This window comes from Xiphophorus maculatus, chromosome 4 (assembly GCF_002775205.1).
Source record: "Xiphophorus maculatus strain JP 163 A chromosome 4, X_maculatus-5.0-male, whole genome shotgun sequence".
Taxonomy (NCBI): domain Eukaryota; kingdom Metazoa; phylum Chordata; class Actinopteri; order Cyprinodontiformes; family Poeciliidae; genus Xiphophorus; species Xiphophorus maculatus.
The window spans coordinates 21,371,226-21,397,675 of record NC_036446.1 but is presented as its reverse complement, the minus strand read 5'-3'; the positions used below and the strand labels follow the sequence as shown (position 1 = coordinate 21,397,675).

Sequence of the window (26,450 nt, the reverse complement as noted above, 5' to 3'; positions counted from 1 at the left end):
GACTCTTGTATTGAGCCCAGTTTTGCTCAGGTGAACTCTCTTTATATTTCTCTCAGGCAGACAGGCCGAGCAGACCAGGGTCATTGCCTCAGGGGTGTCTTAGAGAAATTCTCCTCTGCCGTGGGCGTGTAGAAATATGAAAGAGACCCTAAATCAAGACACAGAGCCCCATGAATCATGTCAGCCACAGAGCTGAAGAAGAGAGATGGGACCATCTGTAGCAGCATATGAATGGCTAACTCACTTGCAGTGCTGTTGACACAAGCTGAAGAAGTGTGAAGAGGTTGTGCAGATTAGCGCCGGTTCTTGCCGCATAGCCTGGAAACCTGTTTCAGTCAAAAAACGAGGAAGCCCAAATACACAGTGTGCACCATTTGTCAATCTGACGTTTTTACAGGATTGCATGGGGAACGTTTTTATGTGTGTTATAAAATAAGACGAATTCTCATTACAACACATTCATAACACCTGAAGTAGAGCTGTGTGAATTGTTCTCTGGCTTCCTCGACTGGGTTTGTTTTTTGTCTTTCTGCTGAAGTCTGTTTTAGTGTTTTGAGTGAGGTGCACAAGATGCTCAGCTGAAAAATGTAGAGAGCCCCGTGAAACCACAGCTGTTAAACATCTTATTGCATGTTTTATGAGCTAAAAACCTTATTTATGGTCCTGTTTGGAGCTGAAATGATGTGTTATTTCAGGTGATCACTTGTCCACAGCAGGCTAGTTTCAATCCCTCACATGTGCAAAGTTGCTGCTTCAGTTTCTAGTAAACAAAATTTGTTATCTTAAATTATATAGTCAGAAAACCATAAAAAAACATAATTAGGTAGATTCCAGAGAAGGTAAATTGAATATTTTGGGAAAAGCAGATGAAGGAGAAGGAATAATTATTTCTAGTTAAGGCCTAGTAACAAGATAATATTTTTAGAATGGATCGTTCACTGACTCAATGGATGCAGCACTTCTTGTGCTTAATTTATCTTAAAACAAAAGTAATATAACATCATTTTAATAAACAAAGCAATCACAGACCCATTGTTCTTAAGCCGTTCTGCTACAGTGTTGTAAAAAAGTATTTGCCCCCTTACGTATTTCTCCTGTTCTTGCCTTTTTTGTCACACCCATATGTTATTAAATCATCAACCAAGTGTTAATATTAGACAAACATAAGAAGAGATAATATTAGAAACAGATGATTTGAAAAAATGTGAAGAAATAACCCTGATTATTATGAAATCATGAATTAACTGTGTTTTGATAAAAGGAGATTTATTTTCTGTTTTACCAAATTACTCCAAGTGTGCATCAAAGGACACGTTCACAAAATATTACTGTCATAAACCTGAGAAGATGAGCCACTTTTACGTTGCCTCTGGCCATTTACAAATCTAAAGGGGAGAAAGTGTTACTCCAGACTGCTGAAAGTTCACAAAATATTTAGAAAAAAAGTATGGGACAACACGAGGTGTTGTGTAGCATCAACAAAAGCACTACGCAAGCTACAAAGTCGGCTTGCCCCTGTACAAATCAGCTGATGGGCGCCGCCCGTGACTATGGGCTGATTCAGGGGTCTAACAGTGGCACCTTCGTGAGATTGCTTCTTTCACAAAGCACATAGAGAAGACAAAAATGTGCCTTATTCTCACCTGAATTTGTTTTGTGAAGGTGCCTTAAGACTCGTGTAGCAGATCACAAATGAACGTCGAGCATAATGTCAGCCATTTTAGAAATGGGGCCCCCAATGTCTGAAGTCAACCACGGTGTCATTATTGAAGTAAGTACACACTATCAAGTACAGCTTTGAATGGCTAAAATAATGATTGAAAAGGGTCTTTGAGTGGCCTAGTAATAGTTAAATCCAAGGTGCGACATTTAATACGATGTTCCAGTTTCCAAACCCTCCAAACAGAAAAGGTGCAAATACTTTACCTTTCAGTAGTTCCAAGCCATTAACCACAAAATAAGACTGGACAAGATCTAACATTCATCATTGTATAACTTTCCTCCACCTTCATAATTCTTGTTATTTAAATTTCTGAAGAAGATTTTAAAATCCCACCCTTGTTGATTTTGGACTCAAACGTTTCAACCTGTCACATTGCTTCTCAAATCAGCAACTTGAGTTTCCAGGTTTTAAGTCTGCAAAATATACTGCAAACGGCCCTGAAGTTTCAATTTAGACTTTTTAAATATAATAAAAGTTCCAGATATAAACAGCTTATGTTTTTCTGACTGCTAAATACATATTTAAATCATCTCTTTATGAGCATATTCTTTTGGTGTTTGATTGTCCAAAACACAAAGAAATATTAATAGTAGTTTTTTTTCTTTTTTTTTTTTACAACAATCAGTAATTATCAATCACTTTCTGACTTGTAAGTAGAGTCAAATCCATGTTCCGTCCTCTGCGATTAATATAGTGTAATGCTTTTTTTCTCACTGGAGAGAAATGTACCTAACAATAACTAAGAGGGATACATCAAATTATATTTTTCTCCTAAAAAAATGTCTTGAAAGGCCTGAAATGGGCAAACCCTTTATCCTCCTAATATTTAAAGAATTAGGAAATCTATTTTCATGAACACATTTATGGGTTGGACTAAAGGATAGGGGAAAAGAGCAAATTGAGATATGACCGTATTTTATTTCAACATCTCCTATTAATGCCTATAAAAAACCCTTTTGACCTCCCTAATTGGTGTCTCCTTTGTTATTTATCATTGAGCATGGTCTGCCAAACTGGTTTCCTCTCTGGATTTTATTAAGGTTATAAAATCAGATGGGTAGCCTTGTCCTTCTGACTTAAAGTAATTACTTAATCTAAAGATAAACATAGTACTGAAATTAAATTCATGCTTTGGGACTGCCTTGTAAATGGAGAAATAATTATATTTCCATGACAAATTGCTTTGTCCTTCAATATGAAAGAAAACTGAAAACATTTTCTTTTTTTTTTGTATTTAAAGTGAACTTAGTATTAAAAGGGTCTCATGGCACGTCTTAATAAATTACTGTCTGGCAAAAGTCTGGGGCATTACTGTTATTTAAGAAACACAATTTAATACATAAATAGAGAACTTATGCCTTTAAAGCAAAATAGAAAAGATGCAATGACTCAGAAGTAGAGAAGAATCCACTTTGAGGACATGATGAGTGTGTTTCTGAATGTGTTTGTCTCAAGCACGATTTAGGTGTGTCTTGTGATTTAGTTAAAAAGCCGTGGCGGAGAATAAATTAGTGTGATCTTCAGACTGTGCACAGTTGTCTGTTTATTCAAAGCAGCATATCACAGTCAACAAGGAAACATAGCAGCTTGTGCTAACAAGGATAAGACCAATTTGTGTTATCCAACTGAATAAACATCAAACTTCAGTCTCACTAAATGACTAAAACTATGGGGGCACATCTTCCAAAATCACTCGAGCTTTTTGTTGAATGTTTTGTGTGTGAAATATGTTAATTCTGGGGAAACTGAAAATGTACAAACTTTCTTTTTGCACCACCACTTGTTTTTTGAGCCTTTGAGTTTATCATTCATGCATCTTGAAATAAAAACAAATGTGTTTATGCTGTTTTTCCAAACACTGAAAGCACTGCAGCTGCGAGATTCACGTGCAAAGCAGACTTTTGTGAAGATGTCCTTAATTAAAGGAAAGTTAAACTGTGACACCCACCTGAGATGAAACGTATTGACTGACTTTGCATCAAATCGAGACTGAGATGAGTCTAATTACGATGGACCTTTGGGCAGTGCAGCCGTTGTTTAAAGAGTGAGATGAGGGGTAAAAGGTGGTGTTAGGAGTAGTATTCTCCTGTGATTGGCCGTACTGTGTGTGTCAGTAAGTACTGTGCAGAATAAACAGATAAGCCAATTAGAGGATAAAGAGAGGGACTTAAGGTGTTCACTCAGCCATCTATAAAATTGACTCTTAATGTCGTTTGAGAAAGACTGGCATGTGACAGATAAAGTAAATGTAAAAAAGACTATATAATCTTACCAGCCACTCTCTTAGGTACTTTAGTTAATACCTGGTTGTGCGCCCTTTTTACCTTCAGAAGTAATTTAAAAAAGATTATGCAGTTGCTGCAAATTTGTGATCTGTACATTCACGACTCTCCCGTTCATCAATCTACCAAATTGCTCTATTGAATTGTGATCTACGGTGAACTCTTAATGTTTAAGATGACTTGAGTTTTGTGAGTTAGCGCAGAAAGTAGGCATCTGAAGATGGATATGTTGTTATCATAAAGGGATGGACATGGTGACATTACTTAGCCAGGCTGGGATTTAGTTGAAGCTCAGTTGTCAGTAATTGTTCTGGTTGATAAAAGGCAGGATGGGTCCATGATTTCATGCTGTCTCTGCTAAAGTCTGACCCTAACGTCTAAGTGTTGCAGCTGAAATCTAAACTTATTGAACCAGGCAGCATTTAAAAAACTGGTTGCTTTTCAGTTTTTATGATCCAGTGCAACTTATCACTTTAGTTTCCTGATTTTAACTGGTAGAAGTGGCACCCTTGTTTACTTGACAGTTCTACTACTCGTTCTGACCTCTGATATCAGCAAGGCATTTTTATCCAGACAACCTCCTATAACTGCAGGTTTTCTTTTTTTTTTTTGACAATCCCCTGTAAACCTTTGAGATTGTTACAAGAGAAAATATCAGCAGCAGATCAACAGTTTCCGAAAAGACTCAAACCAGCCTGCCTGGCGCCAACATGCCACATTCAAAGTAATTTAAAGCCAATTTCCTCCACATCCTAGTGGTTGGTTTAAACTTTAGCAAAACATGCTTACCATTTATTGAAGCCTAATGTATTGTCTCACTGCCTGATTAACTATTTATGCTTCAAGCTGTTGAACATATGTACTTAATAAAGTAGCCAGAGAATGTACTGTATAGTGTTTTTGTTTAAAACATCCAGAAATTTCCAGTCAGCTACTTATCTACATTGATCTAGAGAAAATTAGTCAGATTTGATCCATGTTAACACAGCAGGTCTTGATGCTCAGTTCTCACTTTTTCTTTTAACAACTTTACTATTTAACTTTGATCGTAATGAAACTTTTGTGTGAAAAGTTTACAAACTTTTGTGATCTGCATAGGACTAACACTCCACTCTGTGAGGCATGATTTAAATTTTTTTTTTGTCAAGAGAATGAGAAGTTTAAATAACTTATTTCATTCATAAATTATGTATTTGTATCATGTTCATCATGATTCGTAAAGATTTCATGAAGTTATCTATTGAATTTAATTGCAGATTGACTTTCAACTCGGCAATTTTCCTACAAAATAAACCACAGAGTGACTCAAAAAATCAGGAATTATTGTATAAACTTTTTTAAGGAAAGGCATGGCATATTAGATTTTTTCATAAAATAAATGCAGATTGGTGGAGAGTACAAACAATCATTAGGATACACAGATGCTGTTTTAATGGGAAGAAATAACAATATAAATCAAAATTAGAAGTTTCCCTTAGCAGCAAGTACCAATTTCTTGCATTCTATCCTGATAAATTATAATACCTCATGTAGCATTACTTAGACTGTAAATTGTTCTTTAATATTTAAAGCATCTGAACACAGCCACTTTTTGGTTTATTATCTTAATTGTCTTTTAAAGAAACTTGAATGACTAAAAATGAGTGATCTTTGTTTAAAATTTATTTTATTTCCATTGTTACTGTGTGTCAACATGTAAAACTACAGGTATATTCATCTTTTGGGTCCTATAGGAGAATAAAGCAGGTTCACTAACATTGTAATAGGGAGAAAAGCCTTGGAAAAATTGAAGATATACATCACAGCATGTGTTTATACGCTCACTGAGAGGTGCAAAATTACAATTTTGGAGCGCGAGAGATGTTTTAACGGCTATTTCAAGTATTTATCTGAGAAACTGTTAATGCAATGCTTTTCCCTTTCCGTCCCGTCTGCTGCCACAGCACTTCTTTGCCTTTCAAGGATGACTGTCATTCTTTTGAATTTGTCAACATACAGGCTTCTTAATCTGAAGAAGTCCTGAACACCGCTCGAATCATTCTGGCTAGTGTTTTGCAGCCTTCATTCTGTTTGGAGCTTTTTGAGAGCTGGGGGAGGTTTAAGAGATGCTTTGCCATCGGCAGCACTTTTTTCCCCCCCTTTTCTTCCCTTTTTGGCCTAATGCAACACTGAGCTGAGAGAAGAATGAGTCTGAGAGCAAATATCCACAAACAGCTTCACCAGAGCAATTAGATTGTTGGTATTTCGGTCCCTTTTGCCAGAGTTGTGTTTACTGGCTCTTTCCCTCAGAGGTGAAGTGACACTGTTGTGAATCTCACTATCCATAGCCAGAGAGACAGCAGATGTGGCTACTTGTTCCTCCATCCCATTGTAAAACAATGAGATTTGATGACAAAAGCCTGGAAGAGGCTTAGAGGTTGGAGATTAAAAACTGGAACTCTGTAAAACTTTGTACTGGGTATCATGAGCATGGTGACAAACAAGCTGAAACATTTGGTTTCTGCAGATTTGGTTTCAAATGCTCAACCAACAGCATCTGACAAATCTCTGAAAAATTACCATGTTTTCCAGACTATAAGTCACACTTTTTTTCAAAGTTTGTCTGGTGTTGCTTTTAAATGTAGGTGCAATGAATTTATGTTTTTAGTCCTCTTCATGACTCACTTTTTTGACTGATGACTGATGTTTTGACTGATCTGACAAAATTAAAGTAGGATTAAGCATCACCATCTGCCGCTGCGAAGAAAGCAGGCTGAAAGCAAGATGGCCAGACCTGGAGGAAAGAACCCACAGTTGGGCCCTTAAGGGAAGTCCTATCGGGAAAGGCTTGTGGATGGTGCAGTTACATTTCCAGGCCATAGTTGCCAAGGAGATGAATAGAAATGACATTTCTGGCAGGCTTTCTTGATGTTACCGCCTCATGTAATGCGAACGCTTCTTTGTCACCCTAGATTTACTGTATGCATCTTTGCTTCATCGGTGGAGTGGAGCCTTTCATGACCACCATGATTTTAGAGCATAGACATTGGCATGTCAGAGACTGCTATCAGATTCCCTAAACCTATGTTGACAGTTTGTTGAAAATCAACTGAATCATATCTTTAACATAGAGGTCACGTTTGACAGTTTCTAAATAAATGCAACTTATACTGTAGTGATACTTGTATGTTTTTGAACTGATGTGACTTGTAGTCTGAAAAACATGGCAGCGATTTTTGTGAGTTTAAGAAGAATTCAAATGCCCTCCATTCCCCCTAAAGCATGGATGTAATGAGAATGTAGGCTACAGAGAAAAAAACTCTTGTTTTTTTTACCCAGCACACGATTGAATGCACAAAAACAACAATGTCTATTTCTTGTTATGTATTTGTTCTTTTGATATGAGGTTCTGGACTTTATGCTCTTGCAGAATTGTTGACTGGTGTCCTACAAAGTTTGAAGGGTGTTATGGAACAGTGGCTTGACAAAAGAGATTATATTCACCTACAGCAAAGAATGTGATTTATAGAGGGGCGTCAAACAAATATCACAATAACAACATCAGACGGATGGGTCGAACATGATAATTCCTATGTGTTTGCTCATTTTCTCACACTTTGTGAAATAGAGAAATGTGAAGTTTTGCCTTTTCTAATACTGTCCAGCTCTGGGGATGCTGATCGCTGTGAGCAGAGGCTTTGCAAATGTGATACCTTTGATTGGTTTGTTAATGTTTGTTCTTCTAGTATGTTACTGAAACAACATGGTGGAGGTTCTCTGCCTCTGTGTGGTGGAAAGTTAATCATTCACTACTCACAATAACCACAATGAAACAGGGGGGTGGCAGCATCATGCTATGGGAGTCATTATGGTTAGCGCAGGCATAGAAGCTGGTCAAAATTGATGTAAAGATGGGTGGAGCTAATTTTAGGACAATATTGAAAGAAAATATTAAGCTATGGTTCCCAGGGGTTCTCATGAAAATTTATATTTAATAATTGACTATTTTCCAGAATAAAACAGAACACAAATTAAGTATTATCTAAAGAGTATAGGCTGTGCAGTTTCACAACATGCTTGTACATGTTGCAAAGAATGGCAAAGCATTTATCTGTCCCTGTTAGTCTTTGAATCTGTCACAAAACACAATGAAACAAAACAAAACAAAATGAAACAAAATCCTTAAGCCTGGAAGCTAGTGTTACTTAAAATCAGGACAGATTAGTAATTTATAAAGCAACAACATCTCAAATGAATATTTTTCTGTGAACATCTTGTGCATGTATACCATTATTTCTTATAGTCCACAATACAGCTTCTGATAGTCTCTGCCAATACAGTTAAATAAAACAATTTTAGAGCAGAGTTAAATGGAAGCAGTTCTTATATAGATTTATTACTAATGTCAGTGGCAATGTCTCTAACCCTTAAGTCACATTACTTTTTGTGCAGGTTCCCAAAACAGAGCAGACATGATGGATTGCAGTAGGGAGACAATTGTTTTGTTTTTTTATTTATTTAATTATTTTTTCAAAATATTCATACTTTGAAATGTTTAAATTCTACCTTGGCTTTATTTTCACGAAACCAAATCATTTAAAAATGTGAAATGAGTATTTCTGTGTAGTTTGACAGCAACTTGAGCTACATATTGGTACATTAATATTGACATCTTACTTTAGGTATATTTTATATCTAAGGCCTATGTGCTGACACTTGAGCTTTGTATTTATATTTAGTCAAACTTTTAATTTTATCTCATTAATTTTTTTTAATTCAACCTCTTAAACGGTTCTATTAAAAACATTTAATGCTGCTGGAAAAGTAAAGATCCCTCTGAGCTCATAATGCTGTATTATAAATTGCTGCTGAGCATGTGCTTCCTGCTTCTCCATAGTAAATTACTGATCATTTATCAACAGTGAACATTGGAGCAGGGATGCATTAGACAGAAACACTTTATGTTAATATCCTGCTTGAATATCTCAGCACAAGAGTGCTGCAGTGAGCTACTTCAAGCCGTATTCCGGTTTTTGTGCTCCTTCGGCTTCAACTCTCAGCTGGATTATGAAACAGTGGCTCTGTGAGAGCAACTCCAATCACTGCTCGAGTGTTTACTTTAAACCTGACAATCTCGCTGCCTCGACTGCTCGAGGGGAATAAGGGTGTTTCTTCAGGCTTGTTGGTTTGTTTTTGCATGTTGACAGACCTCTTCATAAATTCACAATCACGCTTTCATTGTGTTCCTTTGCATCTCCACGTAGCAGGTGTTAAAATCTGAAGCGAGCGAGGTCAGGTTATGAAGATGGCAAAGATTTCATAAGCCTCTTAAAATTTGTGCCAAAGAGGGAGGGAAATCTTTTCATCAGATTGATGATTTTGATAATCTGCACTGGACTGAGACCAAGAAATCAGTCTGTTAAAAAGTGCAGATCATTTGTTGGCATTCTGCACTGAAATAAAACTCTCACAGAACTGATTCTGTATTCTGTGTTAAGCGGAAAATCCTTGTGGATGTGAGTATGTTGATCAATGACATCATAAAAGCTCTGATGAGTCTTTTATTGTCCGCCCTGCTCCTTCGACATCTGTTAAATCCTGAGCATTAATGCCCTTATGTGGCATTAACAACCCTAAAATTTCACTCTTTTGGTGACCATCTGCTTTTATGAGGCCATTGTGCCTCCCAGATAGCCAAGTTTTCCATTTGTCCTTATTATCTACCATAAAAATCAAATATTTAGGAGGTATTAGAGAGGGAACATTGCTGTTTGAGGACTTTTGTTATCTATTCGACATTAACTGTGTGCATGATGCAGTTGCTCATGCACTTTTAGAGCCACTTAGCTTTGCAGGGATATCATTGGTGCAATATAACTCATCATTTACAGCTGCAATAAGGGATTTTCTTGATTGTAAGGGTTGATCTCATTTTGCCACATCACATGTTGGCACTTATTTCCAAAAATACACTTAATCCTTCAGAAGCAGTTAACACAGATTTTGCTCTAGAGTGTCTACAGCGTTCTACATGTTTTAGATATGGTTATTTCACCCATTGACATTAATATCAATAAAATATCTGTAAAATATCTGTAAACAATATCTGTTTACAGATATTAGAATCATTGATGCTAATAAGGAATTTGGTGAATAAATAAATTCATTCATTGACTTGACACCTGCAGTGGTGACACACTGTTTTCTGTTGGGCAGGGACTTTGGGACTCTCTGCCATTTGAAGAGCTTGTTTCCCCAAGCAATGTGTGCTGTAAAATGATCAATGAATAAATATAAGGACATTTCCTAAGCTGTCCTAAGAGACCAAGGGGGCACAAGAACCTGTAGGCAAATGCATTAGAAGTGTAATCAAAGAAGTTTATTACCTAATAAGTCTTATGTTGATACATGAGCCAACAAGGATTGTCTAAATCAAGTCAATCATATTATACCCTACCACAGTTTTGAAGTATCTCTCAGTTATTTATTGTTTGCATTGAATGATTCAGACTTTTCTGAAATCTTTCACAGTGGTTTTTGATAACAGCTCTTCAGACTTTCTGTGTTTTCAAAACTTTTATGTTCTGGTTTTACACCTTTCAGAGTAAAAAAAGAATACAAATCAGTCACACTGTGTCTGTATAATTTCCTGCTGGGTGCACTAACATTCTGACATTTCTATTAACACTAACATTTCTATTTCAAATGCAACTCCCAACAAGAAATGTTGCACATTTGATAAACCCACCAATAATTCAGTGTGACATTGGGCATGCAATGTGTTTTCTTTAACACAAGAAAGTTGTTTGCAGCATTGAGTTTTAATGTAAGTTTGGACTGTAGGACAAAAGGAATCACTTGGTTAATTTTTAATACCGGGTTCATTCTAACATAGAAATGTTTTTATAAGTTTTAAAGTAACTTACCAGCTAATAGGCGCCTTCAAGATATTATTAAATGTTTGATTTAATTTCTTCTGCAATGTCATTTACTGTACCAAAATCGCTGCTTTAGTTCATTTACAGCAATGTTAGTATCATTTTGTTTATAGGACTGTTAGTGTATTGTCATTTATAACACCAAATTTGATACAGTAATTAGTTTAAAGCACTTTCAATATTATTTTACTTATTTAATGACATCCTTTTTCTATGTGGCTTTAAAACCACTTCTTTAATTCATCTACAATAAAATTATTCTATTTTTCATTTACAATACTACTTAGTGCATTTACTCTTATTTTGCATTTTCTTCTATGTGTGACCAAAAAGCTGTCAGAAATTATCTTATTTCAAGCAACCATTGTGTTCTTCTGCCAAATAAAATTTAGAAACAGAAAAGGTCAATGGTTTTCACTTTTTCCCCCCTTTTTTGAATATTTTAATAGAATTTTAAAACAACTTTCTTTTAAGAAAAAAATGATTTATCAGAAAACAATATCATCTTATTACCATAAATACAAATTTTTTTTTACTGTATTTTAATCAACTATTGTATTACACTGAGAAAATGTACTTGCCCCACTGTTATGTTTTTCTTCATGTTTTTGGTCACACTTAAATAATTCAGATCATTAAATAAATTTTAATATCAGACAAATATATCCTGAGTAAATACCAAATGTAGTTTTTAAATGATAATTATATTTATTTAGAGAAAAAAAATTCAACACAAGAAATTAATTATTTTTTTTTTTTTTACATTTTTATTATCTAATCTGGTGTATTATCTGCTGCTTCATCTCTAACAGAGCCTGACTAGCGTTCTTCTTTTCTAAGTAGCTCTTTGCATCCTCATTTGTAAGTTGCTTTGGATCAAAGCGACTGCCAAATAAACACAAACATGTATTAAACTATACAGACTAAACAGCTTCTCTACCCCAAACATCTGTAGCAGAGCGTTCACCACATGCGAAGCCAAACCGAATGCTTATTCTCTGATAAAGAAACAAAACAAACAGAAAATAATACATCGGATTTAATATATAAAATTTTTGGCAAAAAAGAAAAACTGATCTATCATACATGTGCTATAACGCTTTTGTTTAAAATTTTCCATTTTTCTCCAATTTTCTTTTGTGTTGCCGCTCTTCGACAACACCGAGTTAAACTGTGACTCTCTGGTAGTTTATTTATTTTTAGACCTTCCTGTACTTAATGTTCCTTTGTGCAAGCCACCCTCAAAATCTCAGTAAAAGTGTAAATACCAATTCCCAGTGACCACCAACCCAATGACAGACCACATTAATTACAGCTGCCACACTGCTCCAGCAGCGCTGTCTGATGAATTTCATGTTTCTCGCTGGCACAAGTCAATACAACTTTAAGGCTCAGGGCTTCTTAGTAATTGGAACAAACACGGCAGTAGCGATGTTTAGAGCTAAATCTTTGCCAGAGGCACAGTTCACTGCTGTCATATTATCCTCTTTGTCACACCTCTAAGTAAAGGAGCACAGCTTGAGATGCTCTGGCAAACCTTGTAAGCCTAATCATAATAATCCTTTATGAATATTCCTCATTACAGTCTGTCTGTGGAAGTTTTGTCAATTAATTCATCTGTCATTTATAAATAAATCATTTCTATAAAATCTCATTGACTTCCTGTCCAAACATATAGACTCTGAACCCGATTTTCACTCACCGTTTACAGGAAACGTTTATGCAGTTTTAAATAAGCTTTTTGTTTATGCACTTTGCTTTCTTATCACCATAATATTTCTTGTTTATTGTACCACACAGATGTTTCTCTGAAGTGTGGTCCTTCTATTGATTTTGAGCATTAAAATGCATGTGTTCAATTGTCTTGCCTCCGGTATTTTCTGTCCTTTCAAGCTTAATTGAACAGACTCCATATCGGTGGTCTGCTCTGCTATTTTCCTATTTTTTCTACCGATTGCAGTGAGCCAGAAGGACTTTTGTTTCCTCAGTGACAACTCAAAGGCAGGTATTTCCATCTTGCCTACTAACTGCAGGCTGGCTTTGTTTCTCACTCAGCCAACCATGAACAGTGTGCGTCGTCTACCTTCTTCATCTCCCAAGCTGTTAAACTCCCCTCTCTAAAGCTGTTTGATAAAATTGCACTCAGAAGAAATACATTTCCGTATTTAGGCTGCCAGCTTCCGTTATGTCTTTCCATTCTTGAAATTGTGTTGAAAAAACGTGAAATGTTTAGATTAGCTCAGCCGTTGCAAATTAGAAATTGAATGACTATAGGTTGACACCAGTATACTTCAATAGTTTACTGCAATCCATATGCATATAAATGCCAACAAAAACCCCAGTTTAGTCTCTGTAGCTTCACTGTAAAGCTTTACCATTTGTTCGTCTCTTGCCTTTTTTGTTTTTCTCAAATACAGCTTTGTTTTTTTCTACTTCAATAATTCTATGCTGCCATAAATTCAACAGAAAATAATAAGAAAAACAGAATTATTATAGTTATTTTTTTCCATCTTATTCTGTTCTGTTTCTGAGAAATTTAATAAGGTAAATAAAAATGTCTGATAAAACACACAAACAAAACAATGAGACGGTGCGCGTTGTAGAGATGGAGTGGCAGTTGTTAGTCCTCGACGCTGCCATCCCGTGTTAGATTTATGAATCTGAGAGCTGTGCTGCATGTCTCCCTTCTTCTCTCTCTACCTATTTCCTGCCTGATTTTCTGCAAATGAAGTGCCAGAAAAACCTTTAAAAAAAACTTAAGCAGCTGTCTCACATTTGCCAAAAAACCTCTTGATGGTCCTCAGCGACTTTGTGAAAATGCTCGGTGTACTGGAGACAATAGTTAATCTTTCGGAAGGTGAAGCTAATGTGGCATTTAACAAAAAGAACATCCTGCCGACACTAAAACTTGGTGTGAATGTCTGGGGCTGCTTTGCTGCTCCAGAATCTGAGTAACTTGAGGTAATTGATGGAACCATGAAATACTCCATTAATAGTTTGATCACTGGGGCTCTGGGTGGCTCAGTTGGTAGAGCCTGTGCACATTGTGCAGATGATATAGTCCTGGATGTGGTCGCCCTGGGTTCGATTACCAGTCTCGGGCCATTTGCTGCATGTCTTCCCCCTCTCTCACCACCATATTTCCTGTCAATTTGCTTTTCAGTGGAGCCCACTAGTGCCAAAAAGATCTTATATTGTTTTTTTCTTTATTAATAAAGGCACCAGAAAATTCATACCTGTAATACCTCTGTGTAGCAAGCCATTTGTGCACTGTTATTTGACAATTTATAAATACAGGAACCTTTTCTATATTTCTTTGCAATCTAAGATGTTTAACGCACCTTTAGACTGAATGATGTTGATACACAACATGTAGTACACAAGCAAATATCCAAATGTACAAACAGTTGTAGATCTTGGTGACTTAGTGTGAATTCTTCCCCGGTATTAATAAAAAATTTAAAAAAAATAAAAAACTTGAGAAAAGAAACAAAAAAACAATTTGGGAGTTTTAGAAATTATGCAGTGTACTTCTCAAGGACCAGTTGGATGCTCTGTTCATAAATAGTAAAATCCAATAAATTCTTCAATTAAAACTTACTGTTTAACAAATAAATAGGAAGTTGTTGAAAGCATACAGGTAACATAATTTATCAAATAGCATACTAGCTGTTTCATTGTAAAGAATTTGCTTTCTGGTTTAAGCCAAATAATTAGCTTTTTTTCTTTTCCTCTTTCTTCTTCCTTGTATTAATACACCATGTGATTTATTATGCACCAGGTAAATAGGGGCCAGACGTCCTACTTTATATTTCAAAAAATCCATATTTTGTTTGAGTTGCATAATCTCGAATGCAAAAGATAACAATAAAATAAATGTGAATTAATATTTGGAAAGGAAATTAATACTGGAGGATCTGAAATTATGTATGATGAACTATCTGGTCATCTACTGGTCCCTACTCTAAAAACTGAAGATGGGTGGTCGTTGTGTCCTACAGCTGAATGGTGCTGAATATATGATCAAATTAGCACAAAATGGTTCACTATACTCAAAATAAACTTTCTTTCAGTCCCTAAATCTAAATCCTATAGAAAATCTTAGAAAGTAAAGGAGAGGATCTAGAACTAGGGAGATTATACCAAGAGGATTTATCAAAGGGCTCTCTGTCTGTGTGCTCCAACCTTGTGAAATGTTATGAGACGATGAAGTACTACCTCTATGTCGAAAGGGAATTGCACAAAGTATTGATATTAGGTGTGACCAGGTCAGTGAATTTGTGAGAAAAAAGAGTTTAAGAGTTGAATAGTATTTTTTCCCACTGAATAACATATTTAAATTGAAAGTTGTTCATTTCTACATTCATTCTTAGATTTTTTTACTGCAATAAAAAGGGAATGTATTCTTTAGATTTTGCACATCTTTGCCAGGGGGCTCTAATAAAAATGGAAGCTGTTGAATTTCAAAGATGCTAAAAGCAATCAGAGCTTCTAAATTCATAATTAAACATAGTTTTTGAAAATATTAGACAATAAAAGTGGCAAAATCCATAGTTTAAACTTTAGCCCTCATCTGTAGATCTATATATGATCAGAAACCAACAATGCACATCTTTATCTTAAATGTAATGTTTATTGGGCAAAGATCAGTCTGTTTTTAGAGTTCAAGAATGGGTGTACATGTTTGAATGTGCAACAAAAAGACAGATGCAGAAACTCTCATTGCTATTCAGGCTTGGAAAGCAGGAGCAGGACACTTGAGCAAACAGAATGAATATTCTTCCGCCATATTCATCCTGCTGCTTGAATTACCTTGTAAGTGTTCAGTAGCTATTACTAAACTCCGTCTAGAAACCACAAGAAGCAGACTGAGCAGACTGTTATAATATGCAGTCATTTGCTTGAGATTAAGCAAAGCTGGAAACAAAAGAATACATCATGCAAACAACATGAACCACAGAATCGTAGCACGCAACAGGCATCATTTGGCTTTGTTTTCCATTACAGAGCTGGTTTTTTATGCTGACGACTTTTTCAAGTTGAAGGAGTGTTTCTCTCCAGCATTTAGACTATTTACTTTTTTATACTTTTTCTGTACTCAGAGCAATTAAAAAATATTTTTTTAATACATTTTCTCTTTTCTTGCTGTATCTCACATCAAAGAGAGGCTGGGGAGACCAAAATAACACAACGAGCAAACCAAGGAAATAATTTTCAGAAGATCGTGCCTGAGTTTAGGTGTCAGTGTGGTATTACGGCTCACTTTATTCATAATGTGTTGGAGAGGATTCGGGCCCCGAATGCACCGCAATTAGAGCAAATTACTTTGACGTACTCATCTGTCTGTATACTGACGTCAAAGAAGAAGGTATTGAGGGCTTCAGATTTCTTTTGTTCCAGACTTTAATATTTTGCACTTACAGTACACTGTGGTGGAGTAAGAATGGGATAAGACCAAAGGATAAAATGATTGAAATTTTCAATCTGGGCCTGAACAGTAGGAATGAGCTGCAAACCAAGCATCCCTTTGGGGAGAATTGTATGGATTATATTATCCTGTTGCTGGTCCACAGAGACCCTGGGCAATCACTCAGCTGCTTTATATCCTCTCGTAGGTGGTGCTCGATGCCGCTGTGTTCCTTTCCCGCTCACCTTGAAGAATGTATGATGACTGTGATCAGGCGTTTTCATCTCTAACACCTTTTAAGTTCCAGATTCTTATTCTCAGGTGCTATAGGCCACCGAGATGCTTTGTGTTGCATTGCCATCCCAGCAGCACATTACAATAGATTGTATGTTTTTCAAAATATAGATACAGACGCCGCTCCAGAATACATAATGAGTTGCTTGTGTCTATTTGTGTGTGTATGCACAGATCATTAAATCTACATTTAACTTCATCTTAATTATAGCATGTTTTTTTTTTTTTGTATAAATACGCACAGACATCTCAATGAATAACTTTGAGGAATTTGGATTTGATTTGTTTTATTTATTTATGTGGAATTTTGTGCAGTGCCAGGCGTGGCGATGACTGTGTTGATTCGGGCTCTTACAAAGACCTATCTCGATCTCCCTGGTTGTGTCCGGGGATTAAGCAAAGCTGAAGGCAGGTGCATCATACGTGGCTCCTCCGGCATACACGGTTCAGATGCAGCTTAGTCCTCCCGACGCATCGACCTCTAGCCGCAGGCACCTGCTGCATCTTGCCAAACAAGACCTTGACTTTCACACCTGTGTTTCGGGCAATCAGTAGGTTTGGATGCACACCTGAAGCCAGGTTATTCAAAATAAATAAATAATACAAACTCCAAGGTTGTCTTGACTTGCGCTTAAAAAAACCCAACACGATACACAAAAATATGCAACTGATGAAGCCACAAGATGTTTAATTTAAAATAGTTTAATTAAAAAGCACATGTTTTTCTTTGTTTCATGAGAAATGTTGTAAGTACATTCATCAGGACATGTCAACTGCCACAAAGTTGATGATTGGAAATTTGAACTATCATATGCACATAGTTTGAAGGCTGCAACCACCCCCTCATAAATTCAAGGAGTATTCATGCATTTCTACAGAAATTATGTTTAAAGTACTAAATGAAAGCTGAAAAAAATCCCAAATTGCTTGATTACGTAAGATGCAATTTAATGACTCAACTCTGCTAAGTATCAAACATAAAACTGCACTTCTTGTAAAAAAAAGATTCATATTCCACCAATCTGTGAGAAGAAGGCTTTGAGCTGTGCAATAAGGCTTTGTAAATCCACGCTTTTGTTTGAAAAATCAACACTGGTTTCATGGGGGCGGGGGGACAAATTGCTTTGATACTGACAAACACTAGAAGAACATCTTGATAGCAGCAGGTGATTGTTGTTCAGGCCACATAAAACACCTTTAACCTCTTTGTTAGACATAAATGTTTGCCTCATAGCTTATTTATGCATCTGTAGTTACATAGGGTATATTTGAAACCATCAATTATATATAACACACACAGGCAGGCTGCAGTATTTTCTACATTCACCTACATGTATGTGCCATTTACTGTGTATAGTTATGCATTGTATCTTTTGCATTAGTATAGATTAGTATAAACTATTTGCAATGTGCAATCGTTTCTTGTCTTAAACAAAGAACACATAAAGACCCTCAAAGCATTTTTTTCCATTGATATAACTTTGTTGTTTTAAAATTTAAAACACAGCAGATTACATCGAATCATTAAATCTTCAAAAGGTCAGTAATGACCATAATGCAAATCTTACATAGAAATCCATCCATTTTCTTACACCCTTGTCCCTAGTGGGGTCGGGAGGTGCTGGTGTCTATCTCCAGCTAACGTTCCGGGCGAGAGGCTGGGTCACCCTGGACAGGTTGCCAGTCTGTCGCAGGGCAACACAGAGACAGAGACACACTCACACCTAGGAAGAATTTAGAGAGACCAATTAACAGTCATGTTTTTGGACTGTGGGAGGAAGCCGGAGTACCTGGAGAGAACCCACGCATACACAGGGAGAACATGCAAACTCCGTGCAGAAAGACTGGGAATCGAACCCAGGAACTTCTTGCTGCAAGGCAAAAGCTCTACACACTGCGCCACTGTGCAGCCCCACTTACATAGAAATGTGTTCTTTAAATACATTGGCCTTTATATGTAAATTACCAAAGTATGGGAACCTAAAAGTCACTTTAAACCTTGAGTTAAATTTTTATTTTCTACAACGGAGCTGCAGAGACGAAGACGATAAAGGCTGCAAAACAAGAAAAAAGAGCTGGTAATAAAAAAAGGGGCAGCGATAACAGACTCTTCTTTTTATAAAAGATGGAGCACGTTTTTCTAAAACTAATCACATTTGTGGAGTCTGATTTGTAGGAAATTAACTTCAAAATTACATCTCAAAGATCCAGACAACCTATGTTTGAATTCTGCCACGCACCTCGAGTTTTGAATAAATTAAGCTTCCACACTTGCAACATTTTATTTATTCATAGTTTTTCCTTTTCTCTCTGACTTTGTAGGTTTTGATAGTCAGAGCTAATTTGTACTTTGTACAAGCCATCTTATTTTTGTTGCAAATGGTGTCGACAATCTCATTCAGATAATTAGGTTGAAGGCCAACATCTTCTTTATCAGAACCTCCACAAACACATGTGCTCAGCATCAGCAAAACAGAAGAAATATCTCAGCAATAAGTAACTTTACCTTGATCCTCTTGTATGATTTAAATGATACGGCAGAGATTGAGATGTGAGTGAAATGTGTTCAGTCATCTGCTGCCAAGGTCACAGTCTTTATGCCTGACAGACAAAAGAAAAGCTAAAGAGTGGGGCGTCCTTGAGCTAAACTGAGGTCCATTACCAGCCTATAACAACAGTTCACCCCAAAGTGGACACAATGTGTGTGTGTTGTTGCACACACAAACTGTCATTTAGTAGTTTTCCTTCCGCGAAGAATCACCATCTTGCTGGATGCATAGTTTTATTTTTAAACCTCACACTGAATGCTAACGTTTAGCGCTGCAAACCAAGCGAGTTGCATTTTTTGCACATCGTTCATCTAGCTTTGTGAAACCAAAATACAGCTTATTTTCTTTAAATCACCACTGTTTCTACTTCCAACAAAATTTTTCTAACAATATGAAGTCTTGAGCACAACAAAACCACTTTCCTGGCTTTCCTGGCAAGTCTACAGAACTGGTGGCAATTAGAAACCCATGTGTAATACCAAACACAAGCTTTATTCGAAAATGGAATCACTTTCCTGCTATGTTTCAATTTCTATGGTTAAATATTTAAACAAGGTTTTCTTAGTCCAGTGTTACACTCCTATATCTGTTTATTAAACAATCCACTGAGTAACGCCTGAGCATGATGCTGCCTCCCCAATGTCTTACAGTAGATGTTCTTGTTTGATTTGTAGGCAAGCAGGAATTATAGCCCAAATGTTCATGCCTGGTTTCATCAGACTATAAAATATTCTCCCCCATGGTTTTGTGAGATTTCAGCCAGGCAAGAATGTTTTCTTTGGAACAAAATGTTTCTGTCTTCCAACCCATGTGGAAAATATGGGGAGTTGTTGATGCATGTACAAAAAAGAAAAAAAGAAAAGAAAAAGAAACACCAACCAGAAATTTGTGCAGCTCCTTCACAGTTGCTGAACACATTTCATGTCAGCTGTACATATATTGATGCTGTAGCAGCTAAAATCCTATATTTTAGGCTACTGGTTGTTATGCTTGAAAGGTGTTGGTCTTACGTGCGTTCAGTAGAGATTTATCATACCGATCTTTACTTTGACTTATAAAAAGGTCATTTATTGTACAGAACAATGTCCATTGTTTGCTACTTCCATGTAGTTACACGTAAATTCGACATCAAAACCTAAACCAAACACAGTGGAAAACTGTTGCCTCTTCCCACTAACAACACCTGAACAGAATCACGGTTGACCTTAAATACCCATCCCCCATCAGACACACAGAACTCAAAATGAAATTCGCCCCCTGGTGGCGATAAACACAGAAAAGGATAAATGGCTCCTACAGAAGCTCTGCCATTTCAAAATAAGACAAAAGCTATAATTTAGATATTTCTCCTTTTTCTTTGTCAATTCTCAAACCTGGTAAGTTTCACTTGGCAAAATTTTGATTTAGGAAGAAAAACCCTCACTCTGTTTTACGCTTCCCTGTAGTCAGACTTCCCTTTTAACTCATTTAGACTAAGAGTTTTATATCAGTCATTCATGAGCTTTGGATCAGTTACCAGATCCAGCAAGCGAATAACTCCCTTTGATGTTATTTTAATCTTATGAAAAGCACTAGAAAGAAATAAATCTTTTTAAAAGGACACCTTTCATTTAGAAAAATGTTTCAAAAATGTATTTTCATGAAAACACATTTGAAGTTATGCACAGTTTCTAAATCAGAAACATGCGAATATAAGTTTTTTTTTTTTTTATTACAAATGCTTGTTAGAGTAAAACCACTTAGAGTCAAATGGTAGGGTCCAATTTCTTCTTGTATCAGAAATCAGTGTGAATCATTTAGATAGAATATTGTAATATATCAGGTGTTTACATGAAAAAATTATTTATGTGTTCATCTGTTTGTGCTCTTCACAGCTACACACGACGTGTTGTTGGGAATGGAGTCAGAGCTCAGAGTACCAACCCTGAAGTCAAAGTAAAAGGAGAAGACCCTGTAATAAACCAGATCATCGACAAATTAAAACACATCAACCAGGTGAGATTCTTTCATCCTTTGTGGATTTTATAGAGAACTACATGATTTTACTCTCATTTTCTTCAAATCTATATTTACACGGTTCATTTTGTCAAACATATGGTAACTATCCCCATAGGAAATCTGTTAATTCCCTTTGCTTCTTTGTTAGTTTTTCATAAATTGACATCCCCCTTGTTTATAAGACTTAAATCTTTCACTTTTTACCTTTAATTCTCATCAAATGTTTTTTTTTTACCCTCTCTTATATTCCCGGTAAATACCAGCACAGAGAAAAATAGTCTCAAATGCAGAATCATTTCTAAGGCAATGAATGAAACAAATCAATCATTACACATTTAGAAAGCCATTTGGTCTGCTTTGTGTGCATTCATATTTACAAAATTCTTTTTTTTTTTTTGCTCTTGTCAAAATCAATGTGGCTTTTCCTACCTGCCAGTCTGCCTTTATGTGCGTGTGTGCTGCCATGGCACCTCTCAGTGCTGTTTATCTCTCCGCATGATGAGATTAGAGCAGTTTACGGGAGCACTTTTCTTTCCTCTCGCCTCAATAACAGCTGCTCCGGCTGCATTTAGGCTGTCGAGCTGCAGCGGCGGCTTCAGATGCCTATTGCTTCGGGTTCCCAAGTGGCGGGCTGAAGGCCAGGTCATCTCTCTTGACCTCATACTGGCACCCCCTCCTTCACTAATTCTCACCATCTGTGGGGTGTCAGAACACATAAATCTATATCATAACCATCAGAGAGCCTCTGTTCTGCCTGGTTGACATTCACTGTGTGTGCAGTGTCTTTTGCCTTTTTTGCTGTTTGCATCCTAAATGTGGTTCGTTGTGTGTCCTTTGGTTCTGTAAATTTTTAGTTTCAGCAGGAAAGATTGTTTTGTAATCTTGAATACTCAGGGATGGCTTATCTGATTTGGAAATGGTTTATGTGATTTACTTTAAATACTATGGAACAGATTATGATTATGAGCTCTACCCAGATTGTATAATCACCTACAATCTGCTGAGACCAAGTATTTCAGCCAGTGTCATTTTAAATCCCATGTTGTTCTTTCCGTTCCAAGTTGTTGGTTTGACATGTTTTATTATATTCGATGCTATTTTACATTTTCATAACATTTTAAATATGCCTCTCATTATATTTTCAGTTCTTCCGTTGCTCTCTCTTATATTGTAACAAAAATAATTTGAAGATGAATCCCTGATGGAGTTCTTTTAAAATCTACATGCCAGCAGCTTGACATGTAGATGAAAAGCTAACTACAGCTCTCTCCACTTATTGGTTGTCTTGATGAAGATGAATAATAGATTCAAAAGCAATCAATGTTTCAGTGCAGAAGCCAACTTTCACTTCAGAAAATGTAGAAATGTTCAACCTCTGTTTTGAGTATATTTATTTATTGAGTTGGGAAATATTTCTATGAAACAGATGTAATGTAATTCTTTATTTTTATAATAACTGATAGCTTTTATGTTGACGAGAGACTTTTGAACTTTATTAAGTAACATTTGGCTTCTTGTTTTGCTGTCCCATAGATATGATGTGGCACAGAAACTTCTTTCTTTTAGTTACTCTGCAATGCAGACAAGACAAGAGAACATGAAACTTAAAAAAGGCAGATGTTTGTTGCTTTTCAAGTCTCGGAATGACTCTCGGAATAAAATAACTACCATACTGTATCTATTTACCAACCAACAATAAAAAGACATTTTAAAAAACTGAAACTGTGACAACTAGAGATAAAAGCTCCAAAAGTGCTTTCCAATTTGGTACGTAGACATCTTTAGAAAACTATGGAGTGGTCTTTCTGTAAGAATTTGAGAAGATTATGTACAATATTTTTAATTGGTAATTTTCTTGCCTTTTGACAATAAAGGTAGCTAAACATATCTTGGCTTGGAATAAGTATTTTTTCATCAACTAAATAAATTAGGTAAGTGAAAGAATTTGGGACTAATTAAGCTTTCTCCCTCAAAAATATCACTAAAATAAAATATTATTGCCACTCAGTAAGTCCACACACAACAAGCACTTGTTTCAAGGAATATACTTGTTGTATAGTTCTGTTTATTTATTATTATTATTTTTTACAATGGTTATGTTGTTAACAAGTTTTACGTAAACACCAAAGCAGACTGACAGTACCGTTACTTCTAACTGAATAATTTTATCTTCTGTTATTCTGTAATACTTTGACCCGATTCATTTTAAGATAAATTAGGACTTAAACCTGAGACTGATGTGAGTTGCAGTTTTTAGGCATCGTTAAACCAGTAATGACTAAAAATAACAGAAAGGCACACCAGTGATGAAGCACTGCAATTTGACAGACTTAATGTTAGTTACCTTTTTTGATGAATACACTTGGATGCACTCGGTTGAGCTATAATTGGGAATCAGTGAGCCAAATCCAGAGACACACGGCCAGTTGACCAGTCATAAAAACGGATTTGATGCGCCTAATTTAACTTTGTGTTTTGGCCAAAGAGGCTGCACAGGTCAGACTTTCTGGGCTTCACGCAGCAACACGGGTGAGCAATTTCCTCCAAAAGGCACGCAGTGTTTGAAACCATAAAACTGTTTTGGGGGATGTTGTTGCATATTAGTGTGGTTTTCATGATACTCTATTCACACAAACGGGGATTCGTGAGTGAAATATGTAGGGGAGGTGCTGGCAAAAACCACTGGACCAGTATGCTTAACATGATGGTTAGAATGGGTAATGGAAGCCATGTTTTATAATGTGACTAAAACTTATTGAACTTTTGATAACTTAGTGTAATCTGCTCCTCTAACATTTAGAGCATGAGTAAAATACATCCTTACTGTAATGCATTGTATTGGAGATGCATATTCATGTCAGAAAGGTGTCACATGAGGGTGATGGGGATCAATTTATATGTGAAAAAAGTTACGATAAGCCTTCAAACATTGAGCACTTTATTCAGGAATATTCACATGTTCATGTCTGATCTAATGTTTTAATCACTGGAAAAGACCACAAAAATAAACCCTGTTTTGCAAAATGAATACAAAATGTCTTTCTATTCACACTAAAAGTTATGACCTACTAGCCAGCCTCAGCCCTCTTTGGTGGAAGAAGCCTCAGTGAGATGTTTCTTGTTGCTACCTAACAATCCCTGAATTCTGCCTGAGGAACATTTGTCCCACTCTTCATTTTCAGCAGAGAGATGATGAGGGGTTTCTTGCACATACAGCAACTCACCTCACACTATCTTAATGAGATCAAGATCTAGGCTTTGACTTTTTCCAGTGCCTTCTATTTTTTCATTTTTAGCTAGTCCTGGTGGGTTTGCTTGATTTTTTGTTTTTGTTTTTACAAATGGTCTCAAATTTTCCACAGTAGCAGGATTTGTGGTTGATTCTGTGATGGTGAGCTGGCCAGCTTTTTGCTTCACATTTTATTTGAGGTTCTTTGTATCTTCCCAAACATGTCCTCTACTCTGGTGTCTAAATGAGAAATTTGGACATCATATAATATATAGTTACACATGCATGTTCACCCAAACACTTGCATATCAATAGTAGCAAGTCCTGCATGATATTTTAAACCCTGGTGAGAGTTATAAGCTGCTGCAGCCTCAGAAAGTTCTTTTGATCTTGCTGTGGTGTTCACTTTCTTTTCAACAGTCAGAAGGACACCAAACTAAATGTCTGAGGTTTAAACAGAGCAAACTTCCTTCAAAATCCAGGGTAGTGACACGCCGTTGTGGGATGTGGGGCATTTAAGTGGGGAATTGCATTGTATGATGTCTTTTGTTTTTCTTTTTTATGTAAATTACATAAAACTTAGTTTTGTTAACATAAATATTAAATATTCATATGTCCTAATATGCTAGAAAAACAAAGAGGCTGTGATAGGATTTTCTCACACTTTCCCATGACTGTTTGTCTGGACTTTAATGAGGCTAATGTTTACATTTACAAAGTTTAAAAATAACTTTCAGGTTTCATCGACAGGAGTAAATGTCAAACCAGGCCTTTTCAGCTTCCCAAGCTGCGTTTTCTTTTGAACATTTTAAATATGGTTTATTTACAAAAAATCAGCAAGTAGGCAGATTTTCCACAGACACGTTTACAATTACGTTCTACAGAGAAAGGTTTGTTCTGTACACTGTATTTGCCCAGATGTATAGACGATTACAATATCATACTATAATCTTTAGTAAGTAGAACTCTTAAGTTGAAGCAGATAACATTTTACTATTTGAGCTTCTAAATTGTATTAAATGGGATCATCATCAGTTGTTTAGTTTTACTTCTCAGATTTTGAAGTTAAATTTACTGAACAGTTATAAGGGAATCTGGGCTATCTAGTTGCTGAATGGTTGATTATTAGTTTTTAATAAGCTCAGCTGGCTGAGCGGTTTTCTTATCTGTCATAAATTACTCTGCCTCCTACTTAAACAATGACCTTCGTGTAATTATAACACAGCATTTGATTCATGCATAATTGTTTTAAAAAACCTTAAACAAAATTTGACAGCTCAAAATAGGCACAAATAAAACCATTGTGTTTGTTTTTTTGCAGATCACTAAGGTTAATTATAATACATATTTGTTCTTTCAGACATATCTTACTTTAACTAAAAATGTCTCTGAGAGGGTTTTTGCTTACCCCCATTGTTGTTGTTCTTTTCCATCTCAGGGAAAAAAACAACAACCATGACGTGCCTTGCAGTCTTAATGCCACAAATTAAGGTTCCTTTTTCTATGTGGACAACCTTAACAAAGGTGTTGCAAGTCTATCAACCGCAGTTAGAAATACAAATATCCCCCTGGCATAATAATACAGAGTCCTCATTAGTCCCTGGAAATACAAATAGCACAAATGTAAAATGTCAGAGAGTGAGAGTGTTTCTGTTCATTAAAAGAAGCTGTGTTATGTGATTGTTGTAATCTTTTAGCCCTTACATGTGTGGTGTATGAAGTAATTAAGATTCTACAAGAGATTTCCAAACGTCACATTGCTGCTTTCATCGGGTTGTAAATGTGACTGGCCACGACTAAACTAGGAACAAGTATCTACCCCTGGGGGTTTTTGAGTTGTTTGTAGATTCTGAAAGTGCAGATTCTATGCTTTATAATGATGTGAAACAAATAGAAATAAGAAAATGAAGAAGCATTGGGACACTAAACAAGATCAGGGAGAAAAAAGCCCTCAATTTTTAAAAGAGTTATTCCTAAATCTGATCAATTACATGGGCTTATTAACAATTAAGCAAGATAATAGCAGAAGATAATAGACACGACATGTTACA

The 26,450-nt window shown here is 36.1% G+C and overlaps 1 protein-coding gene across 1 annotated transcript in view; it reads left to right on the top strand.

Moving 5' to 3' along the window:
- gpc5 (glypican 5) overlaps positions 1 to 26,450 on the top strand; it is a 124,877-nt gene that overhangs the window by 38,466 nt on the left and 59,961 nt on the right. The window contains exon 7 of the mRNA XM_014471668.2: positions 21,047 to 21,167. Coding sequence (XP_014327154.1) covers positions 21,047 to 21,167 — 121 coding nt within the window. The remainder of the gene's footprint in view (positions 1 to 21,046; positions 21,168 to 26,450) is intronic.